Raw genomic sequence first — 19,421 nt, 5'->3', positions numbered from 1 at the left:
TGTCTCTACAGGTTCGATGATCAGTTGAAGTCTTGTCCACAAACAGAACATGTGTACGGTTACTCCCGGCTGTGCATGGTGCAATGTTGCAGAAGATATCAAGTGTACTCCCTCTCCAGGGACACCCGGGCACGGACAAGATCACAGAAGAGATGCTGGCATCCAGTGTGAACCCCCCCCCCCCCCCCCCCCCAACCCATCATGGTCCCCGCACATCCTGGACCTACACATTGCTGTGTTAACCAGGCCCAAGAGCAGGTCCAGGAGAAGATCCTCTGACTTGCCCACACCACCCCCACCCCCTCTCCACACTGAGCAACCAAAGATTAGGAGAGTGAGGCTAAAGTGTAACCAAGGCATTTGATAAGGTCCCACATGGCAGACTGGTCACAAAAGTAAAAGCCCATGGGATCCAATGCAAAGTACAGGTTAGGAAGCAAAAGGTAATGGTCGATGGGTGTTTTTGTGACTGCAGACCGTTTTCAGTGGGGTTCTGCAGGGATCAGTACCTTGTGGTATAGATCAATGATTTGGATTTGGATGTAGGGTGTTTAAGAACTTTGCCGACGATACAAAAATTGACTTGTGTGGTTAATAATGAGGAAGAAAGCTGTAGACTACAGGAAGATATCAGTGAATTAGTCAGGTGAGCAGAACACTGGCAAAGGAATTCAATCCAGAGAAGTGTGAGGTAATGCATTTGGGGAGAGCTAACAAGGCAAGGGAATATACAATAAATGGTAGGATACTGAGAAATATAGAGGAACAGTGGGACCTTGGTGTGCATGTCCAGATCCCTGAAGGTGGCTGGCAGGTTGATAAGATGGTCATGGAGGTACATGGGATAATTACCTTTATTAGCCTAGGCACAGAATACAAGAGCAGGGAGGTTATGCTGAAATGACATAAAACACTAGTTTAACAAAAACACTATCTGTGATCAGTTCGGAGGTGAAAAGTGGAAGCCAGTCACACCACTTCCCACCTGTCCGTAACTGGGGACGAAGTGTAATGTATCCAGGTTTGCTGATGATGCAGAGTTAGGTGGGAAAGTAAGCAGTGAGGAAGATAGAAACAGGCTACAGAGGGATAGAGACAGGTTGGGTGAGTGGGAAAGGACATGGCAGATGGAATACAATGTGGCCAAGTAGGACGTCATCCACTTTGATAGGAAAATTTTTTTAAATCAGTTTGGTTATGAATGGCGAGAGACTGAGAAATGTTTGCTTTCAGAGGGACCTGGTGTACGTGAATCACAGAGTTAACAAGCAAGTACAGCAAGCAATTAGGAAGGCAAATGGTATTTTAACTTTTGTTACAAAGGGATTGGGATAGAAGTGTAAAGAAGTCTTACGACAAATACACAAGACACTTGGGAGGTCCCACCTGGAGTACTGTGCAGTTTTTGTCTTTTTACCCAATGAGGGACAAACTTGCTTTTGAGGGAGTGCAATGAAGGTTCACTACACCAGGTCCTGGGATAACGAGACTGTTCTATTTATTCACAGAATGTGGGTGTTGCTAGAAAGGCCAGTATTTACTGCACATTCCTAATTGCCCTTGAGAATGTGGTGGTGAGTCACCTCCTTGAATATAACTGAGTGACTTGCTAGGCCATTTCATAGGGCAGTTAAGTCAACCACATTTCTGTCAATCTGGAGTAACATATAGGCCAGATCGGATAAGGATGGCAGATTTCCATCCCTAATTATTGAACCAGGTGGGTTTTTAGGACAATCTGGTAGTTTCATGGTCACCATTACTGAGATATACTTCTTTATCCTAGATTTATTTAATTGAGTTGAAATCCCTGAACTGCCGTGGTGGGATTTGAATTTGTGTCTCTGCATCATTAGTCCAGGCCTCTGGATTACTAGTTCAGTAACATAACCACTCTGCTACAGCACCCCCACTATGATCCACCTCCTCCTATGAGGAGAGATTGAATAGACGAGGCTGATATTCCCTGGAGTTGAGAAGAATGAGAGGTGATCTGACTGAAACATCATAAATTCTTAAGGAACTTGACAGGGTAGATGCCGAGAAAATGTTTCCCCTGTCTGGGGAATCCAGAACACTGGGTCACAGTCTCAGGATAAGGGATCGGCCATTTAGGACTGAAATGAGGAGAAATTTCTTCACTGAAAGGGTTGTGAATCTTTGGAATTGTCTACCCCAGGGAGCTGTGGATGCTCAGTCATTGAGTATATTTAAGACAGAGATTGATAGATTTTTGGGTACTGAGGGAATTAAGGGATATGGGGATAGTGCGGGAAGGTGGAGTTGAGGTAGAAGATCAGCCATGATCTTGGTGAATGGGAGAGCAGGCTCGAAGGGCCAAATGGCCTCCTCCAGCTCCTATTTCTTAAGTTCATTAAACCTCAGTCTGGTTCCTCTCAAACTGCTGAGTGAGTGAATTAAATCTTTCTTGACAAATCATCAAGATACCAGACTACAAGTCATGCCCGAAACATCATTTATTGGCTACAAATCACAACTTAGTTAAATCTGGGCACACAGACACTTTATAGACATGTATAAACACATAGAAATGTAATCAGAGTTATCCAGCAGTTGAGCACTAATGGGGACAGTATTTCACAAAACAAGTAACAAATGCAGGGGTGAGAGTGGCCAAAGACCAAAAGGTCTGATTTTTTTTTTTGACAGTCATGTAATTATAGCACTGTTATTGAAGCAAACTGGTTGAGTAATGGTAATTTTGTACAGTTTTGCATATGTAATGAATAAAATTGCACTGTACTCAGAATACGATTTCATGAGACTTACCTGACAGCTGATAATTGGTTTTAGAGCTTCATGTTCTCAATGTCCTGCTTCTGTCTATTTATAGCTTGTTCATGTAAAAGGTGTTCTGTGAAGATGTGTCAACTTTAATGGAAAGCAATATACATAAGCATACCAGATGGCACATTCTGGTACCTTGGTAAGTGATGTGCACAAATCAGTAGGTATATAAATGAATAAAAAGTAAACATTTCAGAGACATTGACAATCTAGAAACTTGAACATAAGTGGGGTCATTTTCTTATTTTGTGCTGCGACATAATCACCTGAACGAAGCAGAAAGCAAAACCAGGTAGGGAGGATTGTATACCAGTTATACAGCCTGTCCAATTTGCTGTCCATTAACTTAAATGGACAGGAATATCACATACATTCTGTTAGGATCATGTGATACTCCCGATCCAATTTTCTTTTAGACAATTATTTACCTCCAAGAACAAAAGAGGAAAATAACCTCATTAACTTTAGCAAATGTGATGCCCCATAGATAGAATGCTTGTTTTTATACAATAGTGTCGATTTTATAATTTAATATAATAAGTCACATTATAAAGATTCTAAACTAAAATAATCTTGTTTGCAGTACAGATCTCATTATAGTCGGAATGAAAACTAATTAAAAATGTTTTTTTTTGCTCTTCAAAGGGTCCAAATATTATGCAATGTAAAAATTGTACCAGATCTTGCGAGTGACAGTGGATAAGTAATGAGACTAGTGTTGGACCTTTTGGAAGCAAATCCTGCACTCTGGGTCCCACTACCTGGTGGGACGTCCGGCCCCATGTGCCCAAAGATCTCCGGGTCGAAAACCGGCCTATTCAGTGACCTGAAGACCCATGGCAGAAACTCGTGACCTTGAGTAGACGTCATCCTCGAATCGAGGGACAGCCGACAACGACCTCTACAGTAACAAGTTTGAGGTTCTGTTGCATCATCCCCAAATCAGGCTCAAAAGTTTGGTCATGGCCCTGTGACAATGCAGCAGGCCCAATGGACAGCTGTATATCCCAACAGTGATAAACACTTCTGGCTCCTGTTCTACTGCATCAATTGGTGCAGTGGCAGCTGCATTTAACAGCAAGGTGAGCTGAAAATCATAACTATTGTGTTGGCTTGGAGAAAGGCAGCACTCTGTATATACATATTCATACATGTACAGAGTATTGTGCTATCAGCCTCAGAAGCCCAGTGACCACTTATAGTGACTATAATGAGCTCACAGGATAGTTGCACTGTAGCCAATGTACAGCACTTGTGGTGCAGGACAGCCTTGTCCAGATAATCTTAAGCAATGTCAAACCACACATTGAAGAAAGATGGCAGAGTTATACTCCTTGCCTTGCATCACTATAGTGTAAAAGACAGCTTCACACTGACTCAAGGTTTACAGCAGGATTGTCCAACCTTTTCACATGGGGTGGGGCACATTACAATTTTTGTCTTACATAGGGGGCAGATGAGTCATTTTTAGAAAGATAAAGGCATTAAAATTTATCTTACTGTTGATCAAAACAACAAAGGTGCATTATTTTTGAAGAAACCTGAAATGAGAGGTCTAACTTATTGACTTACTTTCTGATCACTATGTTGGCCACTGATTTAGTGAGGCACCTGGCATTTTTCTGCCTACACAAGTAGTCAATGTTTTCCCACACAGCTCTTGTAGTGAAGAGTATTCTGGATAGATGTCATTCTGTCAGCAGTAATCTTGATCACTCTCTCCCTCTCAGTGCTCCCCTCTTTCTCTCTGTCCCCCCTTTTCTCTGCTCCTTCTCTATATTTGCCCTCCTATCTTCCCCCTCTTTCCCTGCCCACTATCTATCTCTCTCCCCGACACCCTCTCCTCCTGCTCCTCCGTCTCTCTCTCTCTCTGCCCCACTGATTCACCCCCCCATCCCTCTGCCCCCTCTTTATTTCCCACCCTCTCTACCCCTTTCTCAGCCCCTCTCTCTCTCTCTGCCCCACCCTCTCATGCTTTGCCCCATCTCACTCTCTCTGCCCCCTTTGCTCTATCTGCATCTCCCAGCTCGCTATCTCTGCCCCACCCTCTCTCTCTGTCCCTCCCCCCCAACCCCCCTCACTCTCTTGGCTCTACCCCCCCACCCCTCAACTCTCTCTGACAGTTGCAGAGAGCAGGAATCTTCAGCAGATGGTTGATCAGTTTTTCTTAAATCTCAAGTCAGTTTCACAGCTGACAGATCCTGACATAGGGAACAGCAGTTTCTAAACTTCGGACAGTTTCGGGGTTTTCCAGCTTTTAAAAAATCCTAAATCTGTCGGAAGATTAGAAACTGCTGTTCCCGATGTCAGGATCTGTCAGCTGTGAAACTCAGCGTGATTTTCTTATAAAATCAGTCTGCAAGAGGACGAGAAAGGGAAATTTCTCATCTTCAGTCACGGAGCCCTGATGAGGATGAGGAACGGCCCCAGGTACAGTTTACACTCGAGGGCCGGATGGAAACCTTTGGCAGGCTGAATCCTGGCCTCCGGGCCATATGTTGGACAACCCTGGTTTACAGTGTAGGGCAGTAGACAGTGAAAGTGGAGATGAACAATAAATGGAATTCAGCCATACATCTGAGCAAACCGATAAGTGGAAATTCCAGATCACTTCAGTTGCTGCAAAGCACAGGATATATTAAGTTTATACAGTTCATGCTCACTGCAGGATATTCAAATGCAGTAACCAGTTTGTGCAGGGTTTTCAGAAATTACTTCAGACAAACACTGCTGTGTAAATGGAAGCAAGTTTCAAATTCCTATTGACAGACCAATGTTTTAGCTGCAGACCAGCGACTTGCCAGCTACTGATCCTGCACCATTAATTTTAAACCATGTCAAATGAGCTGTGACAGTTCTCAGGTGGTTTCTGCTAAGATATCCCATGAAGGCAAAAACAATTAGGAATTGGTCATACAAATTAGGAACAGAAGTCGGCCATTCGGCCCCTCTAGCTTACTCCACCATTCTATAAGATCATGGCTGATCTGTTTATGTCTCAAATTCCAAACTCCCATTAACCCCTGATAACCTTTGATTCCCTCGCCTAACTAGAATTTCTGTGCCCCAGCCTTAAAAATATTCAATATCCCCGCCTCCACCACCTTCTGAAGCAGAGAGTTCCAAAGTTGCACAACCCTCAGAAAAAATTTCTCCTCATCTCAGTCCTAAAAGGTTGAACCCTAATTTTAAAACCGTGCCCCCTCGTTCTGGACTCACCCATAACAGGAAACATCCTTTCCACATCCACCTTAAGACTGTTCAGGATCTTAAATACTTGAGTCAAATACTTTCACTCTTCTAAACTCCAGTGAAACGAAGCCCAGTTGGTCCAACCTCTCCTTAAGACAACTTGCTCATTCCAGGTATTAATCTAGTAAACCTCCTCTGAACTGCCTCCAACACATTTACATCCATCCTTAAATAAGGATACCAAAACTGCACACAGTATTCAAGATGTGGTCTCACCAATGCCCTGTATAACAGATGCATAACATCCTTACTCTTGTTTTCAATTCCTCTCATAATAAATGATAGAATTTAATTAGCCTGCTTTATTACTTTTTGTAATTCATGCACTAGAATACCCAGATTCCTCTGCACCTCGGAGTTCTGCAGTCGTTCTCCGTTTAAGTAATACTCTGCTTTTTTATTCATGGCCTCTTCACAACATATTTTCCTACCTATCTTTGTGTCATCTGCAAATTTAGCTACCATGCCTACACTCCCATCATCTAAGTCATTGATATAAATTGTAAAAAGTTGAGGCCCCAGCACAGACTCCTGCAGGACTCCACTCCTCACATCTTGCCAATCATTTATGCACACTCTCTGTTTTCTGCCAACTAGCCAATCTTCTATTCTTGTTAATACGTTACCCCCAACACCATGAGCTCCAACCTTTTATGTGGCACCTTGTCAAATGCCTTCTGGAAATCCAAGTACAGTACATCAACGGGCTCCCCTTTATCCACAGCGCATGTTGCTCCTTCAAAGAACTCCAATAAACATGATTTCCCTTTCACAAAACCATGCTGTTTTCCCGATTACCTTGACTTTGCTCTATTCCCAGCTATAGCCTCCTTAATGATCGATTTGAACACCTTGCCCACAACAGGTTTGTGTACACACACTCACACACACCTCCTTTTTGGCCATTTACAGAAGATTGACACACTGAAGTTACAAAGGATTATGCAGTTCCACCCACTTGCTTTCCTAGTTGAAGTTCATTTCCACCAAGGTGCAAGAAAATAAAAAATAAAGACAATTTAAAAACAGCTTTCTGGTTGTCCGGCATTAAAAAAAAATCTGAACTGTCAGTGGTTAAGGTCGGAAGGGGAGATGCCATTAGTGGATTTCCGAAACCCCAATGTCCGAAATCCACCATTTGGCAGAAACATCTCATCCTAGAGTGACTTGTGAATTCGCTGGTGTTTCAGCAGGTGGGATGACTGAGAGCATCCCTTCCCACCCTCCGGGCAGGTGAACGGCTTCTCCCCAGTGTGAACCCGCTTGAGTGTCAGCAGGGTGGATAACTGACTTAATCCCTTCCCACAGGTGAGGTGAATGGCATCTCCTCAGTGTGAACTCGCTGGTGTGTTAGCAGGTTGGATGACTGAGTGAATCCTTTCCTACACACTGGGCAGATGAATGGCCTCTCCCCAGTGTGAACTCGCTTGTGTGTCAGCAGGTGGGATGAAGTAGTGAATGCCTTCCCACACTCTGAGCAGGGGAATGGCCTCTCCCCAGTGTGAACTCGCTCGTGTATCAGCATGTCGGATGAAGTAGTGAATCCCTTCCCACACTCCGAGCAGGTGAATGGTCTCTCCCCAGTGTGAACACGCTGGTGTGTCAGCAGGTTGGATGACTGAGTGAATCCCTTCCCACACTCTGGGCAGGTGAATGGCCTCTCCCCAGTGTGAACTCGCTTGTGCGTCACCAGGGTGGATGAAGTAGTAAACCCCTTCCCACATTCTGAGCAGGTGAACGGTCTCTCCCCAGTGTGAACTCGCTGGTGTGTCAGCAGGTTGGATAACTGAGTGAATCCCTTCCCACACTCTGGACAGGTGAACGGCCTCTCCCGAGTGTGAACTCGCTTGTGTGTCAGCAAGGTGGATGAAGTAGTAAATCCCTTCCCACACTCTGGGCAGGTGAACAGCCAGTCTCCAGTGTGAACTCGCTGGTGTCTCTGCAGTTGGGATGGATGCGCAAATCCCTTCCCACACTTGGAGCAGGTGAACGGCCAGTCTCCAGTGTGAACTGGCTGGTGTGTCAGCAGATGGGATGAAGTAGAGAATCTCTTCCCACACTTGGAGCAAGTGAACGGCCTCTCCCCAGTGTGAACTCGCTGGTGTTTCAGCAGGTGGGATGAAGTAGAGAATCCCTTCCCACACTCTGAGCAGGTGAACGGCCTCTCCCCAGTGTGAACTCGCTGGTGTGTCAGCAGGTGGGACGACCGTGTGAATCCCTTCCCACAGACGGAGCAGGTGAATGGCCTCTCCCCAGTGTGAACTTTCTGGTGTACAGTGAGTTCAGATGATTGCCTGAACCCAGTCCCGCAGTGAGAGCACCTGAATGGCCTCTCATCAGTGTGAACATGTTGATCGGACATCAGTTCAGCAGAACTTTTATAGCAATTCCTACAGTCTGGACATTTAAAAGGTTTCTCCTCAGTGTGAACTCGCTGATGTGTCAGCGAGTCAGATGACTGAGTGAATCCCTTCCCACACTCGGAGCAGGTGAACGGCCTCTCCAGGGTGTGACTGCGTGGATGAGTTTCCAGCTCAACTGAATAATTCAATCCCTTTCCACAGTCCCCATATTTACATGGTTTCTTCCCAGCGTGACTGCGCGTGTGTCTCAACAGGCCAGATGATCTGCTGAAACCTCATCCACACACAGAACACGTGTACAGTTTCTCCCCACTGTGATCGCTGCTTTTTCCTTGCACGTTCAAAATCTGGTGATATTCGGGTTTCAATAAATTGGACGACTCCTTCAGATCCTGATCTGACGTTTGCTTTGCATTTCACGGCTGCAATTCCTCCGCTTCGAAAACCCTGTGAAATTGATTTAAAACAGAAAAAGGAATGTGAGAGAACCCACAAAAATGCAAAGGCAGATTGTGAAATGAAGCTGAATGAATCTGGTAATCTATGGGGCCGGCACTAGGAAAAAGTGACCATGAAAGCTGCTGGATTGATGTACAACCCTAACTGGTTCACTAATGTCCTTCAGGGAAGGGAACCTGCCACCCAGTCTGGACCAACACAAGACTCTGCCTTCTATGGGAGTAAAGAGAGAGATGGAGAGGTGGGAGGGGCAGGGAGAGAAGAGGGATTTTCTATCTACAACCCGATCAGAACTTTGATAGAACCTCTCAAACCCTCAAGTTCCAGCATCCAGAAGGACCAGGGTAGCAGGTGTATGTGAACACCATCACCTCCAAGTTCCCCTCCAAGTCACACACCATCCTGACTTGTCAGACATCCAGTACTGGATGAACAGGAATTTCCTCCAATTAAATATTGGGAAGTCTGAAGCCATTGTCTTCAGTTCCTGCTCCAAACTCCACTCCCTAGACACCAACTCAATCCCTCTCCCTGGAAACTGTCTGAGGCTAAACCAAACCTTTCATAACATTGGCATCATATTTGACCCCGAGATGAGCTTCCGTCTGTATATCGGTGCCATCACTCAGACCACCTATTTCCACCTCAGTACCATCGCCCGACTTCGCCACTGTCTCAGCTCATCTGCCTCTGAAACTTACATCCATGTATTTGTTTCCTCTCAGCTTGACTATTCTAACACACTCCTGACCGGCCTCCCACATTCTACCCTCTGTAAACTTGAGATCATCCAAAACTCTGCTGCCTGTGTCCTTACTCAAACCCAGTCCTGTTCACCCATCACCACTGTGCTCACTGACCTACACAGGCTCCCAGTTAAGCAGCACCTCAATTTTAAAACCCTCATCCTTGTTTTCAAATCCCTCCATTCCCTCACCCCTCACTATCTCTATAATCTCCTCCAGTCCTACAACCCTCCGAGAGAATAGGGATCATCTAATTCTGACATCTTGAGCATCCCTGATTTTCATTGCTCCACCACTGGTGGCCGTGACTTCAGCTGCCAAGGTCATAAGCTTTGGAAATCTCTCCCTAATCCTCTCCGCCTCTCTACCTCACCTTCCGTGATCCGATGATTAAAACCCACCTCTCTGATCAAGCTTTTGATCATCTGCCCGAATATTTCCTTATGTGGCTCAGTGTCAAATGTTGTTTTATAAACACTCCTGTGAAACACCTTGGAACATTTTATTACATTAAAGGTGCAGTATAAATACAAGTTAATGTTAACCTGGACATTTATCACTGTTCCTTCATCATCACTGGGTGAAAATCCTGTAACTCCTTCCCTAACACCATTGTGGGAGCACCTTAACCACACGGACTGCAGCGGTTAAAGAAGAAGGCCCACCATCACCTTCTCAATGGACAACTGGGGATTGGTAATATATGCTGGTCTGGCTAGTGACAGTCACATCCCAAGAATTAAGTAACATTATGTAAAATGGATTAAAAGCCTCTACAGAAATACTTCTGACTAAAACAGCACTCTTTTACATTGAGTGGTTGGTGGCATTTAGCAACTTTATCTCCCCTGGAATCTACCACCCTTGACAGCCTCACATTGGAAACTGCTGGGCCTGACTGGGCTCACAAGTACTCGGGATTAAAGCCAGCAGCTTCTCCTTCATCTCCACTCTCGCTCAAACTGATAGAAATGCCTTCCACATCCAACCCCCACCCAGATATAAAGCGGCTCTTAATTAGTCCGTCTGTTTCTTTACTCAGTTCTGTGAGCAACACCTGCAATAAACAAAAGCAAAATTCTGCGGATGCTGGAAATCTGAAATAAAAACAGGAAATGCTGGAAATACTCAGCAGGTCAGGCAGCCTCTGTGGAGAGAGAAACAGAGTTAACGTTCCAGATGCATCGAGCTGTTAGAGCTTGGAGCCTTCAGCCTGGAACTCGGAGTGCGAGAAGGAGGAAGAATGAGGAGAGGCAACATAGTCCAACACTCACAGCAACCTGCAATCCACCGACATTACCGGGATAGGGAGACAGAGTTTAGAAACACTCAGCAACACGACTCCAGTAAAACATCCCAGGAGGAAAAGGGGGAGCAGTGTGTGTACCTGCCCTGATATCCCCCTCCCCAGGCCTGTCAGTCAAACCCCCCCACTCCTCCCAGTCCACAGCTCAGCCTATCAGCTTGCAGCTTCCTGCACCTTGAGCCAGCCCTGCCCAGGTGTGGCCCAGTCCAAGGGGAGTCTTTGTGGAACCAGGGAGTGGGAGAGGGGGGAACCTCCTGCCCTGTGCTGTGTCCCAAATGGTTCCTCCCTCCCCCAGGCCCCTTTATAACTGAGCTCAGTTTCCTTTAAAGTTTTCTCCTTTGATGTTACACTTTATTAATCTTTAATTCCTCCAAAAGAGCTGGAAATCTGGCGGCCGTTAACCCCGGGCCTGTCACCGGGAGAAGCCCCGCAGCTGCCGCCCCGCTCAGTGCAAACGCGGGACTGGGAGCTTCTTGCGGCCTACACCAGGTATTTCTGAAGCCCGCCCGCCGGCTCCTCCGCCGCTTACCTTCAGCAAAAGCAACTCACAAGCGTCTCTCCACCACCATCATTCACTCTGAAGACAATTCCGCAGTGCGCCTGCGCACACGGTCTTTGAACTCTGACCTGGCAGCTCACAATGCCCGGGTGATTGACGGCGGTTGCGGACCAATAGCAAGAGCGGGGCGGAACATGAGTGCGGCGGCGGCCCCGCTCCCCACTTGGTGCAAGCCTCGCCCCCGTTCGCTCCGATTGGTTGGAGGACTCATAGCCGTCTGGTCCTCCAGTTCCGCCGCCGCTCTTCCTATTGGTCCGGAGCTGGCGTCATTCAGTCGGGCGGCCCGCCCGCAGGTTTGCGGCGGTGAGCGCGGTTCCCGCAGGTGGGAGGGGGGACGAGTTCAAAGAATCACAGAATTATTACAGTGCAGAAGGAGGCCATTTGGCCCATCGTGTCTGCACTGTCTCTCCGAAAGAGCAATTCACTCAGTTCCCTTCCACTGCCTTCTTCCCGTAACCCTGCACATTACCATAGGACCATACAAATTAGGAGCAGAAGTAGGCCATTCAGCCCATCGAGCCTGCTCTGTCATTTAATAAGATCATGACGGATCTGTTTCAGTCTCAAATTCCACACTCCCATCTAGCCCTGATAATCTTTGATTCTCTTGCCGAACAAGAATCTATCCACCTCAGCCTTATAAATATTCAATGACCCTGCCTCCAACACCTTCTGAGGCAGAGATTCCCATGGTTGCACAACCCTCTGAGAGAAAAAAATTCTCCTCATCTCTGTCCTAAAAGGGCGAGCCCTAATGTTAAAACAGTGCCCCCTAGTTCTGGACTCACCCACAAGAGGAAACATCCCCTCCACATTCCCCCTGTCAAGACCATTCGGGATCTTATTTTTTTAAATTCATTCATGGGATGTGAGTGTCGCTGGCCAGGCCAGCATTTATTGCCCATCCCTAATTGCCCTTGAGAAGGCGATGGTGAGCTGCCTTCTTGAACCGCTACAGTCCATGTGGGGTAGGTACACCCACAGTGCTGTTAGGAAGGGAGTTCCAGGATTTTGACCCAGCGACAGTGAAGGAACAGCAATATAGTTCCAAGTCAGGACGGTGTGTGGCTTTGAGGGGAACTTGCAGGTGGTGGTGTTCCCATGTATTTGCTGCCCTTGTCCTTCTGGTTAGTAGAGGTCGTGGGTTTGGAAGGTGCTGTGTAAGCATACTTCAATCAAGTCTCCCCTCACTCTTCTAAACTCCAGTGAAAGCAAGTCCCGTTGGTCCAACCTTTCCTCATAAGACAACCTGCTCATTCCAGGTATCAATCTAGTAAACATCCTCTGAACTGCCTCCAATGCATTTACATTTTGCCTTAAATAAGGAGACCAAAACAGCACGCAGTATTCGAGATGTGGTCTCACCAATGCCCTGTATAACAGATGCATAACATCCTTACTCTTATTTTCAATTCCTCGGAAAATAAAGGATAGCATTCCATTTGCCTTCTTTATTACTTACTGTACCTGCATACTAACCCTTTGTGACTCATGCACTAGAACACCTAGGTCCCTCTGCACCTCGGAATTATTCAGTCGTTCCCTGTTTAAGTAATTCTCTTTTTTTATTCTTCCTACCAAAGTGAACACCTTCACGTTTTCCCACATTTTACTCCATCTGCCAGATTTTTGCCCACTCACTCAACCTATCGATATCAGTCTGCAACCTGCTTATGTCCTCTTCACAACATACTTTCCTACCTATCTTTGTTTCATCTGCAAATTTAGCTGCCATGCCATCGCTTCCCTCATCTAAGTCATTGATATAAATTGTAAAAAGTTGAGGCCCAAGCACAGACCCCTGCGGGACTACACTTGTCACATCCTGCCAATCAGAAAAGGATCCATTTATGCATACTCTCTGTTTTCTGCCAGCCAGACAATCTTCTTTCCATGCTAATATGATACCCCCTACACCATGAGCTCCTATTTTGCACAATAACCTTTTCTGTGGCACCTTGTCAAATGCCTTCTGGAAATCCAAGTACAGTACATCAACGGGCTCCCCTTTAAAAACTGCACATGTCACTCCTTCAAAGAACTCCAATAAATTGGTTAAATATGATTTCCCTTTCACAAAACCATGCTGACTATTCCCTATTACCTTGCGTTTTTCTACGTGCCCAGCTATAACCTCCTTAATGATCGATTCTAACACCTTCCCCATGACAGACGTCAAGCTAACTGGCCTATAGTTACCTGTTTTCTGCCTCCTCCCTTTCTTGAATAGAGGGGTTATATTTGCAACTTTCCAGTCTGATGTAACCTTTCCAGAATCTAGCGAATTTTGAAAAATTAACACCAATGCATTTACTACCTCATTAGCCACCTCTTTTAAGACCCGAGGATGAAGCCCATCAGGTCCTGGGGACTTGTTAACCTGCAGCTCCATTAGTTCCTTTTCCTACAACAATCTAATTCCCTTTTCGATGCTTCAATTGAACCTGCCTCCACCACACTCACAGGCAGTGCATTTCAGATCTTAACCACTCACTGTGTGAAAAAAGTTTTCTTCATGACACCTTACTTCTCTAACCAAATACTTTATATCTGTGCCCTCTCATTCTCAATCCTTTCATGAGTGGGAACAGTTTCTCTCTATCTACTCTGTCCAGACCCCTCATGATTTTGAATACCTCTATCAAATCACCTCTCAGTCTTCTCTTCTCCAAGGAAAACAGTCCTAACTTCTCCAATCTATCTTCGTAATTGAAGTTCCTCATCTCTGGAACCATTCTTGTGAATCGTTTCTGTACTCTCTCCAATGCCCTCACATCTTTTGTAAATTGCAGTGCCCAGAGCTGGACACAATATTCCAGCTGAGGCCGAACAAGTGTCTTATACAAGTTGAACGTAATCTCCTTGCTCTTGTACTCTATGCCTCCATTAATAAAGCCCTGTATACTGTATGCTTTATTAACCACTCTCTCAACCTGTCCTGTCACTTTCAATGATTTATGCACATATACACCCAGGTCCCTCTGCTCCTGCACCTCCTTTACAAATTGTACCCTTTATTTTATATTGTCTCCCCGTGTTCTTCCTACAAAAATGAATCACTTCACATTTCTCTGCATTGAACTTCATCTGCCACCTGTCTGCCCATTCCACCAACTTGTCTAGGTCCTTTTGAAGTTCTGCACTATCCTCCTCACAGTTCACAATACTTCCAAGTTTTGTATCATCTGCAAACTTTGAAATTGTGCTGTTACACCAAGGTCTCAGTCATTAATATATATCAGGAAAAGCAAGGGTCCTAAGAACATAAGAAACAGGAGCAGGAGTAGGCCATTTGGCCCCTCAAGCCTGCCCTGCCCTGCCATTCAATAAGATCCTGGCTGATCTGCCCCGCATGTCAACTCCTCTTTCGTGCCAGCACCTCTTAGCCCTCAATTCCCCTGATATTTCAAAAATCTATCTACCTCCTCTTCAAATATTTTCAGTGGTCTAGCCTCCACAACACTCTGGGGTAGAGAATTCCAGACATTCACTACCCTCTGAGAGAAGAAATTGCTTCGCATCTCAGTTTTAAATGTGTGTCCCTTTATTCTGTAACTATGTCCCCTAGTTTGAGATTCCCCCACTAGTGGAAACATCTCAACATCTACCCTGTCAAGCCCCCTCAGAATCTTGTACGTTTCATTCTTCTAAACTCTAATGAATAAAGGCCAAACCTGTTTAGCTGGTCTTGATAAGTCAACGTCTTCATCCCAGGAATCAGCCTAGTGGATCTCTTTTGAACTGCCTCCAATACCATTATATCCTTTCTTAAATGCAGGGACCAAAACTCTACACAGTACTCCAGGTGTGGCCTCACCAACGCCCTGTACAGCTGCAACAAGACTTCCCTATTTTTAAACTCCAACCCCCCTCGCAATAAAGGACAAAATTCCATTTGCCTTCCTAATTACTTGCTGCACCTGCACACTGACTTTTTGTGTTTCATGCACAAGAACACCCAGATCCCTCTGCACTGCACTTTTTTTGGAGTCTCTCTCCATTTAAATAATAGTCTGCCTTTTGATTCTTCCGACCAAAATGCATGACCTCACAGTTTCCTACATTAAACTCCATCTGCCAAGTTTTTGCCCACTAACTCAATCTATCTATAACCCCTTGCAGATTCCTTACATCCTCATCACAACATGCCCTCCCACCTATTTTTGTATCATCAGCAAAATTGGATATATTACACTCTGCCACCTCCTCCAAGTCATTAATATAGATAGTAAGTAATTGAGGCCATTGGTCTGATCCTTGTGACACTCCACTAGTTATGTCTTTCCAACCTGAAAAAGCCTCATTAATCCCAACTCTCTGTCTTCTGTGAGTTAACCAATCCTCAATCCATGCTAATACATTACCCCCAATACCATGAGCACCTATCTTGTGCAATAATCTTTTATGTGGCACCTTATCGAATGCCACATAATCCAAATACACTACATCTACCAGTTCCTCTTTATCAACTCTGCTTGTTATATCCTCAAAGAACTCTAGCAAATTTGTCAAACATGATTTCCCTTTCACAAAACCATGTTGACTCTGTTTGATTGAATTAAGCTTTTCTAAATGTCCTGCTATTTCTTCCTTAATAATGGACTCTAGCATTTTCCCAACAACTGATGTTAGGCTGACTGGCCTATAGTTTCCTGCTTTTTGTCTCCTTCCCTTCTTGAACAGGGACGTCACATTAATGGTTTTCCAATCACTGGGACCCTCCTAGAATCCAGTGAGTTCTGGAATATTTCGACCAATGCCTCCACTATCTCTGCAGCCACTTCCTTTCAAACCCTTGGATGTAAGCCATCAGGTCCTGACGACTTGTCTGTCTTTAGTCCCATTAGTTTGTCAAATACTTTGTCCCTTGTGATAGAGACTGTTTCAGGATCTTTCGTCCCATTAGCTCCTTGCTTATCTGATATCTGTGGGATGTTTATTGTGTCGTCCACCGTGAAGACTGATGCAAAATATTGGTTTAAATTATCTGCAATTTCCCTGTTTCCCATTATCAACTCTCCAGTCACATCCTGCAAAGGTCCTATGCTCACTTTAGCTACTCTCTTTTTTTATATACCCGTAGAATCTCTTGCTGTTGGTTTTTATCTTTCTTGCCAATTTACTTTCATAATCAGTTTTCTCCCTCTTTATTAGCTTTTTAGTCATCCGCTGCTGGTTCCTAAAAAAAATTATCAATCCTTTCCCTGCCACTAGTTTTTGCCCCTTTGTATGCTTTAGTTTTTGATTGGATACTCTCCTTGACTACCTTTGTTAACCATGGGTGGTTCATCCTTCTCATCCAGTCCTTCCTTTTGACCGAGATAAATTTTTGCTGAGCATTATGAAATATCTGCTTAAATGTCTGCCACTGCTCATCCACTGACCTTCCCCTTCGTCTATTTTCCCAGCCTGCTTTGGACAACTCTTTCTTCATACCTCTGCAATTGCCCTTGTTTACGTTGAGGACACTGGTTTGAGACCCCAGTTGCTCGCCCTCAAACTTAACTTGAAATTCTAGCTTGTTGTGATCGCTGCCCCCTAGAGGATCCTTAACGATGATATCTCTTATTCATCCTACCTCATTACACATTGCTAATCTAAAATAGCATAGATCTCCCGCCGTTGCTCTCCTTCTCACACAGGTCCGCTCTCCATGTGCTGGGCCTCCCTCTCTGCCGCGAGTTTTGATCTCCCGCCACTGCTGTCCTTCTCACACAGGTCCGCTCTCCGTGTTCTGGGCTTCCTTCTCTGCTGCTGTTTTTTTTTATCTCCCACTGCCGCTGCCCTTCTCACGCAAGTCCGCTCTCCGTGTGCCAACACTGACCTCTGGGGAATTCCACTACAAAACTTCCTCCAGCCTGAAAAGAATCACTTAACCACCACTCTTTGTTTCCTCTCACTCAGTCAATTCCATATCCATGTTGCGACTGCCCCTTTTATTCTATGAGCTATAACTTTGCTCACAAGTCTGTTGTGTGGTACTGTATCAAACGCCTATGAAAGACCATGTACACCAGATTAACAGTATTGTCCCCATCAACCCTTTCTGTTACCTCCTCAAAAAATTCCATCAAGTTAGTTGAACATGATTTTCCCTTAAGAAATCCATGCTGCATTTCTTTAATTCACCCACATTTGTCCATGTGACTATTAGTTTGTCTCAAATTCTTGTTTCCAGAAGGTTCCCCACCGCCGAATTTAAACTTACCTGCCTGCAGTTGCTGGGCTTTACATCCTTTTTTGAATAAGGGTGTAATGTTTGCAATTCTCCAGTCTTCTGGCACCACCCCTGAGTTTAAGGAAGACTGAAAAATTGTGGCCAGTGCCTCTGCGATTTCATTTCCCTCAGCATCGTTGGATGCATCTCATCCCTCCTTGTGCATTATCCACTTTAAGTACAGACAGCCTATCTCTTATGTCCTCTTTATCAATTTTAAACCTGTCTAGTGTCTGAATTACCATTGCCTGGGTTGTATCTTCTGCCTTGGTAAAGGCAGATGCAAAGTATTCATTTCATACATCAGCTATGCCCTCAACCTCCATGCGTAAATCCACTTTATGGTCCCTCATAGGCCCTACGCCACCTTTTACTATATACGTGTCTACAGAAAACTTTTGGATTCCCTACAGTGTTAGCTGCCAGTCTCTTTTCATGCTCTCTCTTTGCTTCTCTTGCTTTTTCACTTCCCCTCTGGACTTTCCAAATTCTGGGTGGTTATGAACCAGCTTCCTGTTTCACATCTCTCCCCTCTTTTTACATCAACATGAGTAAAAGGGAGAGATGGAAAGTGGGATCCCGGGTCATTATCACCTGTACAACAGTGCACACCGAGTCCAAATCTCCCCCAGTGAAGCCCTGGAACACAAAAACCAAAGATCCAGAGAGAAGGACAGAACTGAGATATGGAAATAAACAGAGAGGGAGAGAAAATCACCGTAAGTATTGATGGGAACCGAAAGCATAAGGCTCAGCTACTGAGAGAGTGACAGAGATAGCTCTGAAAGACATGGATGGATAGATAGATAGATAGATAGATAGATAGATAGATAGATAGATAGATAGATAGATAGATAGATAGATAGATAGATAGATAGATAAATAGAGAGAGAGAGAGAAGAGGTTCGAAAAAGAACTTGCAGAAACATAGACAGGCATAGATATAAAAGGTGTCGAAAGATAGTGAGATACAGAATGGTATATAAAGAAATATACTGAGATATAACAAAAGACATGGAGAGGCCCTCCCCCTCCGCCTTGTTGTAAAAATATCTCAAACCCCCTAAAACAAAAGACTTTTTCCTGTGGGTAAGAATGAATGACACAGAGAAACAAATGGGAACTGGGCAGTGACAACACACTGGAGACCCCCAGATCCTGAAAGCAAACCACATTCCCATTCATTCACTGAAGGTTCAATTTCCTTCAAAACATTGCAAGGATCTTTATAAAAGCACGTTTTTTCCGTGTTTATTTCTCACCACTGTTACCTTTCGTTTAGTTTCCAACAAATTCACAATATCTAATTGATACTGACAAACATGAACATTTCCAATCAGCAGAATGACCTTGACATCAATCGATTACAGCAAATGTCAGTTTGATTGTTGAAGAAGTCTGTTCCCTCCCCAGACAGTTAACTGAAGAAAACTGAAACAAACTCGCTGTGAGCAGGGTTTGAACCTGCGCAGGGAAACCCCCATTGGATTTCGAGTCCAACGCCTTAACCACTCGGCCATCACAGCTTGGCAGATGGATGGCTCTGTAATTAAATTGTCCATACAAAGCATTAGAGAATTGCCCTGTACATGTCCTGGAGAATCATTGCCTTTGAGTCTTGAGTTCTGTTGCACCTCCCAGTTGATGTGAAAATGAACATGATGGAATCAGTGAATTTTACAGCACAGAAGGAAGCCTGTCCACCCGCCGA

General features: G+C 44.9%; 1 protein-coding gene, 1 non-coding gene and 1 pseudogene across 2 annotated transcripts; 1 reads left to right on the top strand and 2 right to left on the bottom strand.

The window, feature by feature from the left end:
* LOC137349167 (zinc finger protein 850-like) overlaps positions 1–19,421 on the top strand; it is an 80,508-nt pseudogene that overhangs the window by 24,554 nt on the left and 36,533 nt on the right.
* Positions 4,956–8,505, bottom strand: LOC137349145 (zinc finger protein 229-like). The gene has a single exon (XM_068014545.1). It carries the CDS (start codon positions 8,420–8,422, stop codon positions 7,352–7,354), a length of 1,071 nt encoding a protein of 356 aa, XP_067870646.1. The 5' UTR covers positions 8,423–8,505; the 3' UTR covers positions 4,956–7,351.
* trnas-cga (transfer RNA serine (anticodon CGA)) lies at positions 19,154–19,236 on the bottom strand. Its single transcript has one exon. It is a non-coding gene; the product is annotated as a tRNA-Ser (tRNA).

Source organism: Heterodontus francisci, chromosome 34 (genome assembly GCF_036365525.1).
Source record: "Heterodontus francisci isolate sHetFra1 chromosome 34, sHetFra1.hap1, whole genome shotgun sequence".
Lineage (NCBI taxonomy): Eukaryota > Metazoa > Chordata > Chondrichthyes > Heterodontiformes > Heterodontidae > Heterodontus > Heterodontus francisci.
The sequence above is the reverse complement of the archived record's forward strand: the minus strand, read 5'-3'. Positions and strand labels throughout refer to the sequence as shown.

Coding starts and splice junctions, on each gene's coding strand:
- LOC137349145 (XM_068014545.1), bottom strand. CDS start 8,422: ATGTCCGATCAACATGTTCACACTGATGAGAGGCCATTCAGGTGCTCT.